Source organism: Miniopterus natalensis, chromosome 3 (genome assembly GCF_054644295.1).
Source record: "Miniopterus natalensis isolate mMinNat1 chromosome 3, mMinNat1.hap1, whole genome shotgun sequence".
Classification (NCBI taxonomy): domain Eukaryota; kingdom Metazoa; phylum Chordata; class Mammalia; order Chiroptera; family Miniopteridae; genus Miniopterus; species Miniopterus natalensis.
Window position 1 is genome coordinate 6,074,323 of NC_142083.1, and position 19,798 is coordinate 6,094,120.

General features: G+C 40.3%; 1 protein-coding gene across 1 annotated transcript; it reads right to left on the bottom strand.

Annotated features, from left to right (window-relative positions):
- Positions 1–1,724: 1,724 nt before the first annotated feature.
- On the bottom strand, positions 1,725–19,664 carry RIMOC1 (RAB7A interacting MON1-CCZ1 complex subunit 1). The gene is made up of 6 exons (XM_016223769.2): positions 19,550–19,664; positions 16,609–16,715; positions 14,108–14,251; positions 12,617–12,748; positions 11,627–11,741; positions 1,725–6,875 (listed from the first exon to the last, which is right to left on the bottom strand). Exons 1-6 carry the CDS (start codon positions 19,647–19,649, stop codon positions 6,592–6,594), a joined length of 882 nt encoding a protein of 293 aa, XP_016079255.2. The 5' UTR covers positions 19,650–19,664; the 3' UTR covers positions 1,725–6,591.
- Positions 19,665–19,798: the final 134 nt, after the last annotated feature.

Here is a 19,798-nt window from a genome sequence, read left to right on the forward strand (position 1 = left end):
GCCGCTCCGGAAACCGCGCTGGTCTCTCCCGACTTTCAGGACCAGAGCCCAGACTTTCTTGACGGCATTTCAGTGGTGCCTTTAACATTCCTCTGTCCCAGGGCGGTCAAATTTAGGTTAGTTTTGTAAATAGTTCACAAGTTGTATTTTGTACTTAGATTGGTAGCCAAGAGCCATTCTTACGTTCAAACTGATCAATGGTTTCAAAAACCTGATCCATTATCAAGTTCCCCATAAGCTTTTCACCTCAAAGATTTAGGTGTTATCAATGATTACTTGTTTACAAGTTGCAAAATGTTACTCTTCGCATAACTTTGATGAATTAAAGAAGAATGGTCCCTCACCAACTGTTTGCCTTGCCGAGGTCTAGAATCAGCCTTACCTCCTGCGAGCCCTGGTTCATTTTAATGGGAAATGGTATTTGAACATTTAGTGGTCTGTATAGAAAGAGAAAATGAGTTCATATTGTTATTTCCCATTAAAATTTAGAATTACAGAATATCTACTCTTTCATATTAGTCTCTTTTCCCTTACACTGTAAAATTCTCACTTCTAATTACGTTAGCATAGCTATTAACAATGAGTTAGATTTCTTTCGTTTTTTAAAAAATATAAACAAGGTTATATACTCACATTTATAGTCCCTTTCTTAAACAGCACTATACACCACCTCCACGTTTTCACTTAATAAGACCACCTCCTGGTATTATACAGAAATTTTCCTATACTTTTCACAGCTACGTACTACTCAATCATGTGGATTTGCCATGGTTTAATCTATTTTTAATAGGGTATATATAGTACTTAGATGACTAACATTTCATTGAGTACCTCTGACTTGTGAGTTAAGAGACCAAAAGGTACCAGAAGCAAACTCACTCAGGCTGATTGGTGAATGTGTAAGTTGGTATACAGTGGGTATATATACATACATTTGGAGGCTGGTGCTGAAAATTTTTTGAAAATTGCAAGTTTTCCACTGGCCATACCTATGACAAACTTTCGGGATGCCTACCTAGCCCATGATTACTTCTCTGAAGCAGGCTTCCCATTTAGAATGACCAGCACCACTCAAACCAAGGCTAGGGCAACAGTGACTGCTCCCTGGCCAGGAGATTGTTGCTCAGTTACTCTGGCCGATGAGTATTACAGTTTTCAGCATGAAGGGTATGCAGATACACAGAACTAGACATGAAGGAAAACCACCATAGTAATCACTCTTTTGAGCTCTTGCCATGTGCTAGATGCCGATCATTTAATCTTCAGTAACCTGTGAGGTAGGTTCTATTATTCTTCCTATTAAATAAGATACTAAAGCAAAGGGCCATGGCCAGTGTGGCTCAGTTGGTTATAGTAGTCCTATCAGGGCAAATACCTAGGTTGCGAATTCAGCCCCAGGTTGGGGCACATACAGAAAGCAACCGATGGATATTTCCCGGTCGATATTTCTCTCTAAAAAAGTCAAAACCAATAAACACATCCTCGGGTGAGGATTAAAAAAAGATATTAGGGCACAGAAAGGTTGAGCAGTTTATGTGGTCACACAGCTAGGAAATCAGAAGGCTGGGATTTCACCTCAGGCCTCTGGCTTCAGAGCCCATATTCCTGTCTGAAAGTTACTAGGAACAGAAGAAATAATATTAAGACCTCAATAATAAACTGATGATAAAAGTCTTCATTCTTGAACAACACCCAGATATAAAAGAAAACAAAGAACAAGATACCAATGTGGGAACATGGTTTTATCGTTTTTAAAAAATTTATATGCTCCAAAACATTTTATTTGGAAATTTTCACTGGAAGTAGGAAAACAAAAAAACAGCAAAGAACACCAGCATGAATACATAACACATACTTTAATTGTTGATACATTAAATGTATTCTAATACTTTCATAATATATCTCATTGTGTTAAAAATAATACAAGAGCCCAGCCCGTGTGGCTCAGCAGTTGAGTGATCCATGAACAAGGAGGTCACAGTTGGATCTGGGTGAGGGCACATGCCTGGGTTGTAGGCTCAATCCCCAGGAGGGGGGTGCAGGAGGCAGCCAATCAATGATTCTCTCTCATCATTGATGTTTCTCTCTCTCTCCCCCTCTCCAAAATCAATAAAAATATATTTAAAAAATAATACAAGGGAGCATCCTTCTAGTTGCTAGATGGGACACTCCCTGGTTCATGAATCCATTAATAAGGCCAATGAGATCTTCAAAAAATAATACAAGAAAGTGATACTAGAGAACTATAGAATCCTGGATTCTATGGCAGATGGGGTATCATTATACAAGCCAGAAAACAGAACCCTGAAAGGTTGAGACATGATAAGCAACCTAAAACTAACATGTCAACCAGCTGTGGGTTTTAAATATGCCATTAAAGTTAATCTGAGAATGCTTCAGAGACATCTCACACTTTACTGAACACCAGAGAACCCACAGTGGGATTGGAAAGGAAGGAATGTCATTTTATTGGGGGATTTTAGCTATGACTCCCACCTCACTCTACGGTATGCAAAGGAGTAAGGGAGGCTTTAGTTATGCACCTTAATCAGCATGAAACAATTCACAGCAGCCAGAAACCCTATAAATGTAGCAAAGTGGACAGGCCCTTGTTCTCAAAGCCTAGCTGACATATGAAAACTTATACAGGGAAAGAACCATACATATTTAAGGATTATGAAAATTCCGTTAACATAATTTAAGTTCTAGTAAATATCAGAGAACCCAAAAGGAGAAACCCCAAGTGTAATAAGTGCACCAAGGCCTTTAGGTTATCGCTTAGCCCTTAGTAAAGCCCACACTGGAGAGCAATCCTTTAAATGTAATAAAAATGACAAGGTCTTACATAGTGACTCACTTCTCATTGCAGCGACCGAACTTCCATCAGAACGAGAGACTTTATAAATGTACTGAATATTCAAGGCATTTAACAAAGGGGTGAAATTTGAAGACACAAATGCTAAAGTAGACAGGTGCTTAAAGGTGCCTTCTCAACCACCCTACAAACACCACTCCTTTCTAGTCACACTAGCCCCTTACCTGCTTTATTCTTCACAGCACTGGTCATTTTACACCTTGCTGGCTGGCTGTTTCAAGCCAGAACTCGCCCATGCAGCAGGCTACTTTGGTCAGCAAGGTGTTTAAAATTACTTAAATTAATGTAAGTGCAGACACGTGTTATCTCATGACCGGTCAGCAAGGTGTTTAACATGCTACCCATTTATTTCTTAAAGAGAGTTAACTTCCTCCAGGATACAAACTCTGAAAGAGGGTGTTTTACGAAACTCTGTGTCCTCAGTGCCTAGGACAAAGCCTGGCATGTTGTAGGCACACAGAAGGTGTTGATGAGTGGACTATAGCACTTTCCCTTATGTGGACTATATGGTACCTTGAAGTCACTTCATTCTAAAAGAAACAGGATTTACTCAGCAGGCTTTAACCCACAAAAATGTGTTCACTGTTCTGTAATACACTAAACAGCATTATAACTTATGGCCTACAAATTATCCTCCAATTGTGTGGGGGATGGAAAAATTGTACAAAAAGCACCCTATAGCACCCTCGTAACTGTACCAGCAATGAGACCCAAGTGGTTCACAAGGGTCATGAAGGCAAAATGGAAGCTCCTGGCTTTTGAAGAGAAAGTTCTCTTGTTTCCTTGGGTGCTAACTCTCATAACACTCGACTCTTGAGGAGCGATGTGCCTGTTTGCCTTGTCAACCACTGGTGCAGAGGGTGTGGCAGTGGGGAATCCAGTAGCAGCCACCCTTTTGTACAGAGCTTGGCACTTAGAACCACGCCTCTTATTAATTCAAAAAACTTTACTAATGGCCTACCACTTATTAAGCATTATGTATAAAGATAAAATTTTAAAATGTGGAGCTCGACAAGTCATCAAGAGAAACAATAAAGAATGTGATCCCTGTGATAACACGAGAGGGAAACATTACAGGAGCAGAAGCAAAGAAGCGTCTAGTTCCGACTGGGAAGGGCTGAAAAAAGCCTTATGGATACACCACCACTGGAGCGGAGTCGTAAAGATAAGCAGCTATCACTGAGCCACACAGAAGGACAAGGTGTTCCAGGAAGAAGTGATGCAGTCTGCAAGGATATTCAGGAAACACACAGCACATCGGGGAAAATGGGAAGTATTTGATTGGGATGCTCCAAAACAGGGAGGGAGGGCAGTGTGTGGTTCTAAAATCCATATTAAAAATTATTTAAATCTTTACACTTAGAAAGCATAAGGTATTTTCATAGTAAAACTTGTTAAAATGCTAAGTTAAGTAAAAATCTTCTTAGATGTATAAGGATGAGAAGGGGCAGAAACAAGGAGACTGTGCTTGTCCCAAGAGGCTCCATCAGAAGGTTTATGCTTATTGGAAAGGAGCCTGGGTCTAAGTGTTTGAGAAACACTGGGAGAGCATGACTACAAAGGATGAACGGCAGAGCTGGGGGAAGGGGAGGCAGGCAGAAACTAGGTTACAGTATTCTGCTCTGCTCTGCGAAGATCAAAAAAGAGAAAAAAATGAACAGAAAAAGATTTTAGATGAAAGGGGAGGATTAGAGGTTTGGAAATATTGAATTTAAAATCACCATGGGGTGGCTAAGTGAAGATATTTAATAGGCAGAAGTAAGGCTTAGAGAGCAGGAAAGCGGCTGGGATTCGAGTACAGGTTTGGGCGTCAGCCTAACGAGACAGGTGGCAGAAGCAGCCTGGCTATGAATGACATCACATAAGGAGTATTTAGAATCCGTAAAAAGGAGGGAGGGGAGGGTAAAGAGAAAAAGGACCGCACCCTGGGGAAGATCAGCTCCTCCAGGGTGGGCGAGAGGGAGGCCCAAGGGCGGCAGAGAGGGAAGCAAGAAAGACAGAGGCAGGAAAGGCGGTGGTTAGTCATGGGGAGGAAGCAGGCTCCTCTTTTCCTCTAAATAGCGGGAGGTTAGTAGGGCAAAGCTAGTAAATAGAAACTGACCTCACAGTCTCGGGTTTCTGTCAGACAGATAGAGCCAAGTGCTAGGGCAGGGAACAAAGCACCTGAGGAAGTCATGGGGAAACCTAACGGTTTACATCAACCCTAGGGGACAGAGAGGGGCCACACTAGTAACAAACAAAAGGCTCAGGCCCAGGGCTCCACTGAGGTTGAAGGTGAGACCCTCTGGGTGATTCCACGTTGGGCTGCAAGCGCTTCGCATAGAAGTCAGCATCCAGGCAAGGTGAAGGGTGGGATTAACTCAACGTGGAGGGCTGGCAGGATGTGAGCCTGACCAGACGGCCTGGGCCTGTGGAGAGCACCGCATGCGGTTCCCCTAGGGCCAAGGCTGCATGAGGGAGGGACAACACCTGAAAAGGGCTGATAGTTTAGGAGAAAAGGGGGCAGGCAAGAGGAGAAGGCTGTAAAGAAGTGAGAGTAAAGGAGAAAGAAATCAATAAAAATGAAGAGGTGAAAAAGCTAGGCAGATGAGAATTACTGTCAGTTACTAAAATTGAGGATTTCAGGAAGAGAAACTCAGGATGGTGAGATTCAAGGCGTGGCCATGGGAGTAAGTCCGGGAATATGGTGAAGTCCTGGTGTAGAGGTAGACAGGCTGAAAGCAAGACAGCAGTTAGGATCTCGGGGCTTTATCATTCATCCCTACTATTAAAGACAAAAACATATAAACATTTCAATACATATGAAAAGATGTGCCTTAAAGACATATGAGTTAACAGTGGACTATGGGTGGATCAACCTAACTTGGTTTTTACCCTTACTACTTATTTGATAAACATGCATATTCTTTTAAACAAATTAGGAAAATCAATTTAAATTTTTATAAACTGTCTAATAGGAGGGATAAAAAATTCAAATGTCATTAGTAGTACATGTTAAAATAATTAGACAATTCTTTTGTGAAGTCTTTCATTATTTATCTCATTCTGGCAATGGAATCTCAATATTCATCATAATTTTGTCAATATTTATATCTGTAGAATATACCAAAGCAATGAAATGACTTGATTTTGACCTTTGAAGCATAGCAAATTTAAAGAGACAGAAAAATAATCTAAAGATAATTAAAATGGTCAATTTTATGTTATATTTTACCATAATGAAAACATAATTTGAAGCTCAGTTGGTTGGAGTGACATCTTGTACACCAAAAGGTGGCAGATTGGGTTCCATTCTGTCAGGGCACATACCCAGGTTGCAGGTTCAATTTCCAGTCAGGGTGGGTGTGGGAGGTAACATCAATGTCTCCCTACCTCCCTCCCTCTAAAATAAAAAATAATAATAATCTGAAGTAACAGAAAAAATCTTTGTAAAGGTAAACTGGATTTTTCCTTAGTATAGTTACAGGAGATCTGTAGTTCAGGCTGAGTTAGAATAACATACATGCCATTTTACAAATGAAAGAACTGTTACACCATCGGTTTAAGAATATATAACGAAATACGGTGATGGCATTGTAAAAAGGGTGACCGCGCTGGACATCTTTATGTAGTGTGACATTCTTAAATTGGGTGACGATATGTCTTCTTCCCTGGAATGTTTCCATTTCATGGGTCTTTTCGTTTTCCTGTTTGAAAAGCACTAGATAAACTTACTACTAATTAGAGCGATGCTGAAGGAAGTTTAAAATTTGCTTAGCATTTGTTGTGTTCCATTCTTGTTCTTTCAGGGGTCCTTCGCACACAGATACATACTTTTTCAAAATTTTTTCCCCTACTTCTCGGAAATCCAAGGGTTCTTTGCATGTAGTGTAGCTTGCCCCAGGAGCCCCGGTGTTCACATCCTGGCTTTCTGGTTGTTGATCTGCACAGTGCTTCAATCCCCAGTAACACATCTCTCCACTGTACATCATTGCCAGCAAGTGAATGTCACTAAATATTCCTAGGAAAGCCATTTAGGTTGAGAGGTTAGAATTTAAAACTTTAAAAAGAACTCTGATTAATAAAACTCTAATAAGTTCCTTTTATGTCATCGATCATCTTTCCTTCTCATTTAATAATTACACTTAGAAAAGCCAACAATCACTAATACAATCCTCATTTAATTGGCACCTCTATTTTATCTATAAAGAGCTGTATTCACCCACCCCCCCAAAAAAAACAGCACTGTCAGAGAACTTTTTTAACAAATCACTTAGGTCAGTGTGTTCTTAACCTTTTTGGAATTCTCTTTAAGGCGGCCTCTTTGAGGATCTAATCTAATCAATGGACCCTCTCCTAGGACATACACCCCAAGTTTTGTACACAACTTCAGAGTACTCAGAGTCTCCCTGAAGGCCATCATGAACACAGCTTTTAATTTAGGATGCACTGTAGAATCAGTGTTCCAGTTCCAGGCAAGTATCCTACACCTGCTACATCTCTACAAGAGTCTACAGAAATTATCCCACATAAACATGACCTGGAGAGGCCATATAATTCTACATTATCGAAGATGTTAAATTTTATCTAGGATGCATTATGTTCCCAGGAAAAGGGAACACATGCAGAATTCTCATCAAAAGTGAAAGCCATCTTATTATGGAGTAAACATTTGTGGCACACAAAGTGTATTACTTTGGTAGAAAGACAAAAAGACCTAGAATCAAAAAGATCTGGGTATACATTATTGACTATGATATAAACTATATGACTAGTATGTTGTATTTATTAAGTGAATACTGTTTTCTAAATAGAAATCATAATTAATATAGTATTATACTATAGTACTTCTTAAAGCCACTAAAATAAAAATTATTTATTCTAATGTACAGGTACTTGTGTGACTGGAAAAGTTTACCTCAAATAATGAGCATCATAATCTTAGTTGCTCACCTAATATGGCTCATCAGAAATGATGATGATGGTACTAGAGACCCAAAAATAGAAAAAAATTTCAACTTTCAACACTGTCACAGTTTCTATCATCTTCACTCTATTGTAAGCTTTTCATAGTCTCTGAATTTGTCCCTAGAGCTCTCCCCTTCATTTCACCTCAAATTCTGCTTACAAATAGCAAGAGAAGGAAAGGGTTCAGTAGAAGAGAGTAGACGCACTAAACTGTTATAACAATAAAAGAAATGGTCATTTAAGAGCAGAACTTGACGCTTGCATTCATGAAAATGATAGACAATACTACATTAATTATGCTTTCTATTTAGAAAACAGTATTCACTTAATAAATACAATATATATTATACATAATCATTTTTTACTTTATTTCCTTCATACTTATATTATTATAAACCTCAGAGAAAAAGCTGAACGCAGCATTAGGTGCTATTCAGAATTATATTTTGTATTCGATTCAGCATTTCACTGAATGCATAGCCTTTTTGTTTCTGTGATCCTACATGCTGCCTAATTGTTCCTAAAAACGCTGGTGGAGGGAAGTAAGGAGACAGAAGCAGAAATGGAGGGAAGGTGGAACTTATATGCAGGCTGAGTTTTGGGAGGAGGAGCTGAAGTATGTCCCACAGAGTGAATCCACTTGGGAAGGGTGGGAACATCGGCCTAAGGGAGACCTGGGATCCCATCTATGCCCAACTCCAAATGAGCCTCATTCTTTTTATTAACAAGGAGTGACTGCCGAGCAAGTGCACAGACATCCTACAGGAAGGTTTTACCATGGACAAGATGAATGCCTATGGTAAAGAGAGGGCCTCAAACTTTAGCCTGCTTTAGAATTACCAGGTGTGCTCAAATGCTGACTGCTGGGCCCCCACATCCAGAGTATCAGACTCAGGTATGGGTTTGGGTCTATGAATATGCATTTTTAACAAAGTCCTAGGACCTAGGGTGATGCTGCTGCTGCTGGTCCACAGGCTATGCCAAACCACTGCGTTAAAATATCCTGCATTAAAAGGATGAACAATGTAAAATTAGGCACTTTCTACCACTCTACTCACCCAAGGAATCTACTACTCTGTCGCTATAGTCTTTTTGCTGCTACAGATTTTCCTTACTTTTTTCTTTTTTCTGTTAATGCTCAGCATGGTTTTTGATAAACTACTTCATTTTGTACTGCGCATGTCCTAAGTGAGCACCTGTGACAGTGGGGAATAGAGAGGGAGAGTAAGTGTGAGGGCAGAAAGGAGACTTTCACATTAAAAAGGTGAGCAGACTGGCATCCCTAAGAGCAGTGAGGTCTCAATCTGACTGCAGCATAATTATATGAGTTTATTAAAGATTCCTGGACTCCATATGTTGAATTAGAACCTGCATCTGGCACACAGAAACCTGTATTTTTAACAAGCTACCCAGGCAATCAGCGATGCCAGTTCAGAGCTACTCCTTTAGGGAATCTGAAGTCCAGTTGCTGGGTTAAGCAATGGGCCAAAGGGCAGCCAGGAGGGAGTGATCCTCAGTGGTATAAAAAGGGCATAAACCAAGGGTATGCAAAGCTCAACAATATTTGATTTAACCTATTTAACTCCAGGGTTATTCTGACAAAGCTATTTCTATAAGGACACACAGAGGAATGAGGCTCAGAGATGAGCTAAAGAGGTTTACTGAATACCTGGTAATACTCTGAAAATTTAATGACATACAGGTAATGTTCAAAGGACATAAGATCATCTTACCTTGGAAAAAGAAAAAAAATCTCAAAACTGTTTTGAGTTTTATCTAAATTCCAGTAAATTATCATTAAGATCTGTCCAAAAAAGTATTTTGATGACTCATAGAACTTTTCCCCCTACCGTGGTGTATTGAGGGTTTTCAGAATTATGTTTTATATTGGCTAACAAAAAAATGGAAAAATAATTAAATGTCTCTGATGGGGTCTTAGAAGTAATCTAGCCTATGAAAAGTAGTCTTGCTGGTTTCTAGCTAACTTGAGACATGAATTACAGAGCAAATAGCTTTAGATGAGAGCAAGAAGCCAAGAGCAAGAGAACACTGCACACTGGGTCAAAACCACTATAGACATAATATAGTTTTCTCTGTTTCTGGAAAAAAGCGACCCTCTCGGTCCCTTTTGATTCTCCTGTTGTAGAAGCAATAGAAGCTAAGGGCTAGTGAAAATCATGATCTAAGAGCAGACACCAGTGCTTGACTTGGGGCAGCGAACACACAATACAGTATACAGGTGACGTGTTATAGAATTTTTGTGCACCTGAAACCTGTATAATTTTTTTAACCACTGTCATGCTGATAAATTCAATTAAAAAATATGAGAAGATACCAGTATCACATGCATTTTGAAGAAAAAGTTTCAGGGCATGAGGGTATCTTACCTTATAACTAGAAATGGAAGGAGGGAAATAGGTGGCTTGTGCCACTTTCTTTGGTTCTAAATAGGCTTTAGTGCCCACCCCTGCTTTTTCTTTTAAATTAATCCAGGTGAGTGCATAAGGAGATTTAAGAAAAGCCATTTTTAATGCAGCTAATCAGCTCACTAGTTATCTGGAGTAGATACTTCCCATAAATAAATCAAAACACCCTGGTGGTCAAAATACCATGCCCACTGAAGGAGCACTTTGCATTCACAATAAAGCTTTCTTAGGACAAGCTATTTGCCTGAATTAACTGAAATTAAACAATTTTAGACACCACTAGCCAGTCATATATTAATGATACTTATATCATGCTGTTTTTCCTATGCAATGTTTTTTAATAGAAAAAAAGGCCTACAGAGCTAACAAAGGAGAATTAAAACATACCTATAAAGTAAAAAAATAGACTATTCCCTAAGAAGTTTTCTTCTTTTCCCTATATTTGATTTTTCTCCATCAAAATTTCTGATGAAGTGTAAAAGAAAGTTTACACACATGACCATGTACTTCACTTGCCAGTGACGTGACCATGAACAGGTGTACCTGGTTTATCAGGACCTCAGCTCCTCTATTTGTAAGGAGAGATGATAAAAACAAGTGGTTCTCCCCTCCAATCAATATTCATTCATTCTTCCTTTCTTTCTTAGTAAAGAGGCTTAATTTTATTTGGGATGGAATGCATAAGCTAAAGGACTGTACTTTCTTGGTTCCCTTGTAGTTATACGAATCCATATGACTCAACTCTGGTCAGTGAAATGTAGGTAAAAGTGTTGTATGTGTTATAAGCTTCTGAGAAGGTTGCTCCAAAGGAGCAGACTTCGGTGAAAGACACATCCTTTGCCATCCCTGCAGACTGAAACAAGGTGAGATGGAAGGTGCTCCAGGAGCATGCTGGAATACTGAGAATGGAAGCATATCCTCACAGGGATGCATGCCACACAGCATTGGAAGTACTGCTCACATGCTAGATACAGAGCCTCCCTCTGGAAGCTGAAGGGCTCTGGGTCTAAAGATGATGAAGGAAAAAGAGAGGAACCCGATGACACCATGGAGCCAACATAACCCGATCTTTTTTATGTGCAAGAGCAGTGAAGTTCTATCTTGTTTCAAAGTTACTTCCATCTGTTACAAGTAGAGAAACCCAGTACCTGATCTGGGGTATGGCGGGATGTAAAGTAAGTAAATGTAACCATGATATATAACGCTCCCAAGATTATAAAACAGGTTAGCAGTACTTTTCTATTATTACATGAGAAGATCTTTGAATTTTTAAAAGCTATTTTATTATTTTTGTCTATGATGTAACGTGAAATTTACTTAGAGTGAAATATAAACTTAAAGCTTTAAAGACAAAAACTTCAAAAAGAGATCACATTACCTTCACTCAGTAACTTAGCTGTGTCTAGGTCTTGGAAAGAAACTCCTTCATCTAATTGGGTAGGACACCGATAATTTAGCATCTGTAGCAAGTAACTGATTCCATCAACAAGGTACTAAATGAAAAGCAAAGCCAAAGAATTGAAAATATTATATGCAGAGCTATAAAAACTTCAAATGTTAATTTTTCCCCCATTCTCTACTCAAGAAAAATGGGCTAACATATAGATGTGTGGTATGGCTATTACATTTCAATAGTCTAAGAATCCACTACCTCAAAACTTTTATAATATATATTACGAAGTATCATCCTTCAAGTGCCCAGTTATGAGTGTGGAAGAAAGAGATCATTACGCAGGAGCAGGAGCACATGACTCAGCAACACTCTTATCAAAATGTTCTCAGAAGGAGAAATGATAAGGACATGCTCAACAGCTGCACATCAGAAGTATCACGCACTTACTATAGTGTAGAAATGATATGCTCAAACTTTCACCTAAAGGTGAGACCTCTCGTTTCCAGGCCCACAAGAGCCCCGTGCACAACTGACCTGAGTTAGAATCCCCAGTGATGAAATACTAAGACCGTTGTGAGATTTATTATTTGGTCAGAGAGTCAACCAAATCAGAGCCACATTTTCTAGCAGCAGGGTCATGTGGGTTCTTCAGGAGTGATTTGCTGACAGAGAGGCTCACAACCATGTTTGTTTTCTCCAGGCCAAAAATATGGTTAAAATCAATATATACTGTCTCCCTTATATTTTAAAAAACAAAAATTGTGAACTTAAATTTGCCAGTAAACAAAGGATTTTCACATTATCGTATTTAATCTTCACAGTAAGTCCAATTTGTTTACGATCACACAGCTAGTAAGCAAAAGCCTGGAACACCAACTCTTTGGCTCCAATAGTCTTAATACCACACCAAAGGCAGCTTTTAGGAACCTATAAATGTCAACAACAATCAGAAATGAACGAGGAATGCCTTTTTACCTCTTTAAGCAAACCAGCTTTTCTCGTGAGCCACTCTCTCCTTTTGGTCAGAGAATGACAATACATATAAAGTAGGGCTCCTCGTCGCCAGGAGAGACATTCCAAGAGTTCGTCCCCAAGCAAATCGCAGTGCTGAAACACAGCAAAGACACAGCTAAGAAGAGAGGCTTGATGACTGTAAAAACCAAAGTTAAATTTCAAAATAATGAGAAATTAAAAACACTCTCATTTCACAACATTGGCTCCTCACTTGGCTATTTATATAGGAATGCCTTACTCTGAATCAATTAGAAATACAGAAATCTATTGCTACATGAAAATTAAAATAACTACTCCATTTATAATTTTTAGAAAACAGCTTAAATACTTTAGTAGCAAATTCTAATATATCTGAAATATAAATATTCCATAATTTGATTAAAGATAACTTTTCAGAAATACATGTTACTTGAAACAAGATTTTACCTATTTCTACCACTGCTAGAATACAATAATAAAAATTTAAATCAAACTTTTACTGTGTGTGTCATTTAAAATTTAGGAATATTTGTTTCCACAGTTAGCATCCCCCCATAAACACATACAGCACAAAAGATATCTAGGGGGAGATAAGCAGCAGGCAGTTAAGAGAAGAAATTGGCCCGGCTGGGCGTGGCTCAGCGGTTGAGCATTGACCTAGGATCCAGGAGATCCGGGTTCGATTCCTGGTCAGGGCACAGGCCAGGGTTGCGGGCTCCATCCCCAGTTGGGGGTGTGCAGGAGGAGGCCGATCAATGACTCTATCATCATTGATGTTTCTATCTCTCTCTCTCCCTTTCCTTTCCTCTCTCCAAAATCAATAAAGATATATTAAAAAAAAAAAAAAGAAGAAATTACTCGCTTTAAAGAGTAGCCATGGCTGGAAATAAAAATCTTGGAATCATCTAAAGTAAGCATGATGTTGTAAAGCAAAGACAGAATAGAGACTATCAGAGGATTAAGGAGATATCCTTGGGAGTGCCTGTTCCCAGAATGGGAGAAAGGGGAGATGCCGGGCAAGAGCAAGAGCAAGGCTTGTCAGGGATGACGAGGAGAAGCATGCAGGGTTGGGAGGGATGGGTTGATCCATGGGAAGAAAGGTGGCAAATGTCCAAGAGGATGAGGACTGTGAAACAGGCAAGAGGTGTGGTAATTAAATTACTGGGGACCCTCGAGAAAATGCAGTATTTGCAAAAGTGAAGGGAGCAGAAATAGCAAATATCTGTGCTTAGAAAATGATCAGGCACTGTAATTACAATTCCACCATGCAAATGTCCTGAAACATATTCAGTAAAATATAATACTTTAGGTGTGACAATAGTCTGAAGTGTTAAACCCTCATAATCCTTCCTTCAATCTTCATTTAAAACAGAAACGAAGACATATTCAAGAAGAAAAAAATACAGACTCTAAAGAGTAGTCCATACAGCAAGAATTAGCAGCTTCACCACCCTTCATGAGTGTAAAACTTACTTTGGGATGTATATTATTCTCCTTAACTAAAATTTCTGGTTCTGAAAGAAAAGTGATCAGCTCTTTTACTTTCTGTGAAGAGTCTTCAGGAAAATCTTCATCTACTAGCTTGTTCTCCTCAAAATAGGTCATGTCCAAAATAGCCTGATGATGTACAAGAGAAACCAGATATCTATAAATGATTTCAACCTGAATGAATAACTCTTACAGTTTAACTTTACATATATGTAGATGTTTTATTAGACATTTAAGTTTTCTAGCACAGTATTTAAATTTGAGGCCCTGTCCAGCTAGCTCAGTTGGTTAAAGCATTGTCCCGATACACCAAGGTTACAGGTTCAATCCCCGATCAGGGTACATACGAGAATCTACCAATGAACGCGTCAGTAAGTGGAACAACAGACCAATCTCTCTCTCTCTTCTCTCTCTCTGAAATCAATCAATCAATAAATAATTAAATTTGAAAAGTAGGCAAAATGTCTAACTGTAAACATAATCTGAGATGAATTTTATTATTTTACTAAAATACTAAATTAATATTAACCTTCCTTCAAAACGTAAAATGGAGTTTTATGTTTTAATTAAGGTGAGAAATCATATACAATATTAATTATGAAAAGTAAAATTATATTTTTTGCCACTTATACATATATAGGGTGTCCCCCCAAAAAAGTATACACATACATTTTTTGATAGTTCAATTGATGTTTCTTCCTTTTCAGATTTAACCCATTGGAATTAATAATTATTCAAAGTGTGTATTCATTTTTTGGGACATGCTGTATACTGTGAACATTTTCAAAATGGCTGGTGTATCAAGTTAAGATCACTGCCTCTACTTTTGTAAACTGAATCTTCAAAGGATTTATTTGTTTTCCCAAATGCAGATTCAACATTTGGGGGACATGCATCCTGTCGCCCAACAAAGGAAGCATATGACCAACATTATGCAATTCAAACACTAAGACCCCAGCATTCTTAAATACAAGACGCTCTGTTCAAGTACGTTAAAATTACCGAATCCCCTTTTTTTGACCTATCGGATTAAGATGAACAAAACTGTGTTCTAGTATCAGTTCTACCACTAATTACTTGACTAACCAAAGGACAAGTCAATTTTATGTTTTTAAGCCTCAGATTCTTCATTGGTAAATGAACTGGACTAAATGACTTCCAAAGTTCTTTGCTCTGAGTGTAAAATGAATTACCATATGTAAAGCACTTAGAACATTACCTAGCGCACGGAACTACTTAGTGATAAATGTTTCCGTGTGGAAGGCTTAAGCCAGGAAGGATTTGGTCACCATCCTACGGAAAATGACCTGTTGATTCAGAACCAGGGTCGAAGGGCATCTGGGGAATATAAATCTACATCTCTAGGGTCTTTTGCCTTATTCTTAGAAATAAATTAAAATGTTTAGAACTCTCTCATGTGAAAGAAATGAGACAAGCAGGAAGGCTTCTGAAATAAAAGAAAGCCAGGCCAAGTTGTGACAAATTACAACAGCTCTTTGGGGTTAGTGAGTAGTTGTTACAGGCTCATTTGACCATGAAGTTTGAAGGCAGAAACCATCATATGTTCCTCCTAATAGCACAGTGCCAGGAATTTAAATGCTGTAAACATGCACTGTGGAAGCTTAACTAAGTTTATTCTACTTTTTTTTTTTTTATTAGGTATTGGTTTCAGGTATACAGCTTAGCGGTTAGACAATCATAAACTTTACATAGTGTTCCCCTCAATATTTCCAGTACCAAACTGGCACCATACATAGTTATCACAGTATTAATGACTGGATTTCCTATGCTTTACTTACTTGCCCGTGACTACTTTATAGCTAGCAATTACTCTACTTTCCATAACTACTTCAGTTGTATTATCCCCGAGCAATCAAGTAAGGGTATATGAAGCTCTCTACTAGCTATAAGATGCTATATGAATGTCAGTTACTATAATGAAATAATGTTTAATGTAAACTTGTCTCAACAGTGTTTGAGAAAATCAAGAGAACAGATCTTGTCCATACCAAGGCCTGAAATTGAAAGCAAAGTGAAAGAAAGAAGGAGAAAGGGGGAACAGAACAATTTTAGACTTGCATGACAATAGCACGGGGAGTCACGCAGAGGATCCTAAGGAAAGGAGAATTTCAGGAAAAAAAATAACTGGGGCTCTTTAGAATCCTCCATTTCTTCTGAATAACTTTTAAGACCTTGGAAACTGGATGTAGTCCTGTTTTGCTTACTTACCTACAAAGGGAAGCAATTCTGTTATCTGCAAGATTTTATTCCTTACTTTTCTTATCAACACACATCTACCAAATCTTACTTCTCTGCATATTGCCTCAAAGTTTCAATTCTACATGCTTTATACATACCGTTTTGAACAAAACTAAACATTTTAAATAGAGAATTAACTGTTTTCGTTATACCTAAACATTGGAATCAACAACTTATTTAAGCAATCTGCCCCCACAACATGTCAGAAAATACATCTGTCTCAGTACCTGTGTGTAAAGTTCTAGTAGATTTGATGGACTGGAACATTTTTTGTCTTCTCCACACAAGAGTTTCAATTTTTCTAGAGCTGCAGAGGCCCGAATTAAAAAGTGATCTGTAAGAAATAAAAACATGGTGATTACTTCATATAATTTCAGACTTTATTTAAATAAAAAAAGTTATGTATCTGAAATGATTAAATAAAATTGATACGGCATTGGAGAAGCAGCATGATAGTAATAATGTTATGTAAAACAAGTACAACATAATGCCTAATCCTAATAAAGCTAATTTATCATGGAAATTTATTCTGGAAAGCTAAACTGAACGAACACTTTCTAGGCTCTGAATAACTTTCTAGGCTCAGTTGTCATTTCTTAAATGCAGTCTCTATTTTCATATTGTCTTTCATGATACTGAAGCGCTCACAATGTTTAAATAATAAGTTAAAGCTTTTACTGGAATAGTACAAATATATATCAATCTACAGAAAGGGCGTCCACTGGCCCGGCTGGGCGTGGCTCAGAAGTTGAGCATCGATCTTAGGATCCAGGAGATTTGGGTTCGATTCCTGGTCAGGGCATGTGCCCCAGTTGCGGGCCAGGCAGCCAATCAATGACTCTCTCATCATTGATGTTTCTATCTCTCTCTCTCCCCCTTCCTTTCTTCTCTCTGAAAGCAATAAAGATATGTTTAAAAAAAAAAAAAAAAAAAGGGCTTCCATTGAAAACTTAAAATTTCATAAATGTATTTTCCAAAAGAACATGATTGATTAAATCAAGTGCCTCATAAAATGTCAGCGCTCGGAGCAATTACAACTTTATCACAGTTGTGTTTACATATTTATGAATGTAAATAGCAATTTGAATTAAAATTATATAATGCATCTGAATATTTTATTCCTTTAAAAAAACCTAGATACAGAACAAATTACTTCATCCTTTCAAAACCTAGAGGAGCTAGAACTCAAGGTTTCTAATATGCCTTCCTTCCCCCTGCACTGTCTCCTAATTTCTTCCCTTTCTTCATCACATTCCACTGGTTTCTATGGTTTCCCCTTTTCTCAGGAATTTTTCCTCCCTAACTACAAAGTGTCCACACCCAGGTGCTCTCCAGCTTTCTGTATTACCTCAAAGTCAGATATGCCCACCACAGAGACATTCAAGTCCCTGAGTTTGCCCCTCGGCGTTTCCTCCCTGAAATATATACCCTTTCTTCCTCCCTGGCCAATGGACAGAAAATGTAGCACTTGGTGCCAGCCCACCTGACCCAGGCCCATGTGATCCAGCCCCGGCACTTGCATAAGATAGGCAAGCTGTTCTGTGCTGGAGTGAAACACCACCAGGTTGAGTCATGTCTGTTGGCAACCATACGATGACCCTGTTTCCGCAGGTGAGGCCTAGCCCGCATCTGGACCAGATTCTGATTGCTGTGAGGTACACCATTTACCCGACTTGGCACTTCTTTCCCAGGGCCCTCATCTCTCCTCAGCCCACAACAGCTGTATCATCTATACCACCCAGGAAAAAATTCTACTGTGAACTGAAATGGTGTGCAACATGGCACTCAGGGGCTTCTTTAGACGCTGCGCTAACATTTTCCTCTTAATCTGCAGGATTATTTTAAAAGCAAGACGGGCACTGAATTTATTAAACCCTCGCCAAAGATGTTTCTCACATGAATTCATGACAACCACTGAGGGCGATGAAATACTAGCTCACATTTTATTTTTAAATTTTTTATTTAGTTACTGATTTGAGAGAGAGAGGAAGGGAGAGAAACACTGACCTGTTGTTCCACTCACTCGTGCATTCACTGCTTGATTCTTATACGTGCCCTGCCCGGGGACTGACTCCTTTAGACTGGGTCAAACGGGGCTGGAGTGGGGCGGAGACTACCGAATAGCTTATTTATTTACTTTTCTGTTAGCAATAATCGCGCCCTGGGTCAGCCTCAGCGGTGTGATACTGCCACTCGAGTAGCTTATTTAGAACTCAGATACACTTGCAGGGGCTGTAATAGCCACTACGGGCCACGAACGAACTATTCATGTGAATCCTGGGATTCACTCAGCACACACCGAAAAAGAAGTGCGCTTCGGGGAATTCCGCGGATTTTGAAGAACATACTCCTAAGGAAAAATAATTCGGCAAATCATCTTCACTAGAACTAGAGCTATCACGTCACAGACCCTACTCAGGACATTCACATTCACCAACTATTTATTCAATCACTTGGGTAAACGTCCCACCACTATCTTCCCGTGAGCGCGACGACAGGGAGTCCACGAGGCTTTAAAAACCGATCTGTGCTGGGGTACAGGCTCAACACGGCGGCTGAGAAGTAGTGAGCGAGAACTGGACTTGAAATCAGAAGTCCAGGCAATCGCCTTCTTTTTTGTTTTGCTTAAGGAGACCTAAACTTAGGCGTTTCCAAAAGAAGTGTCCTCATCCCGACAGGGCCCCCGTAGGAACCGCGGTGAAGGATGCGAGAGACTCGTGCAAACGACACGGGCGGGCGGAAAGCTCTGCCGCCGACTGCTGCTGAGAGGCGCGTGTGGAATCCCAAACGGGACAGAGAAGCACCAGGCGCAATGGCGCGCACCCGCCCCTGCGCCCAGCTCTTCCCCGCGGGCCAGGCGCCGCTGCCCGCGCGCGGCCGCCCCGCGCGAACCCCGCCGGTCAACTTTCGGGGGCTCTGCGACCGGAAGCGGCCCGTCCCCGGTCGCCAGCGGGCCGGGCGAGGCGGGCAGCGCGGACTTGACAGAGATGCGAGCGGGTGTCACCGGCGATGAAAATCGCGGTTTCCACGGTTAAGCAAACGCCTTGGCTTAAGGTAACCTGAGTTCTGCGGGGCGCGCACGCAGCGCAGGCCGCAGCCCCCAGCTCCCACGGCTGCAGGGCCCGCTCCGCGCGCCGCCGCCCGCCCCCCTCTCCGCCGCTCCCTCACCGTCCTCGCCGGCCGCCTCGCTGAGCTGCTGTATGTGGGCCTGAGCGAGGTCCCCGAGCTCCTCCACTCGCCTCACCACACTGGAGCCTGCGGCCGCCATGGCCACTACCGGTGGGCGCGCCCAACACGTGACCGCGCGGCCCCAGGGTCACCTGATCCCTCGGCGCGGGCGCGGCGTGGGCGGAGCTCCGCGGGTTGGTGCCTGGGGGTCCGGGCTCCGGTGGAGTGCGGATGCGGAAGGGTAAAGTT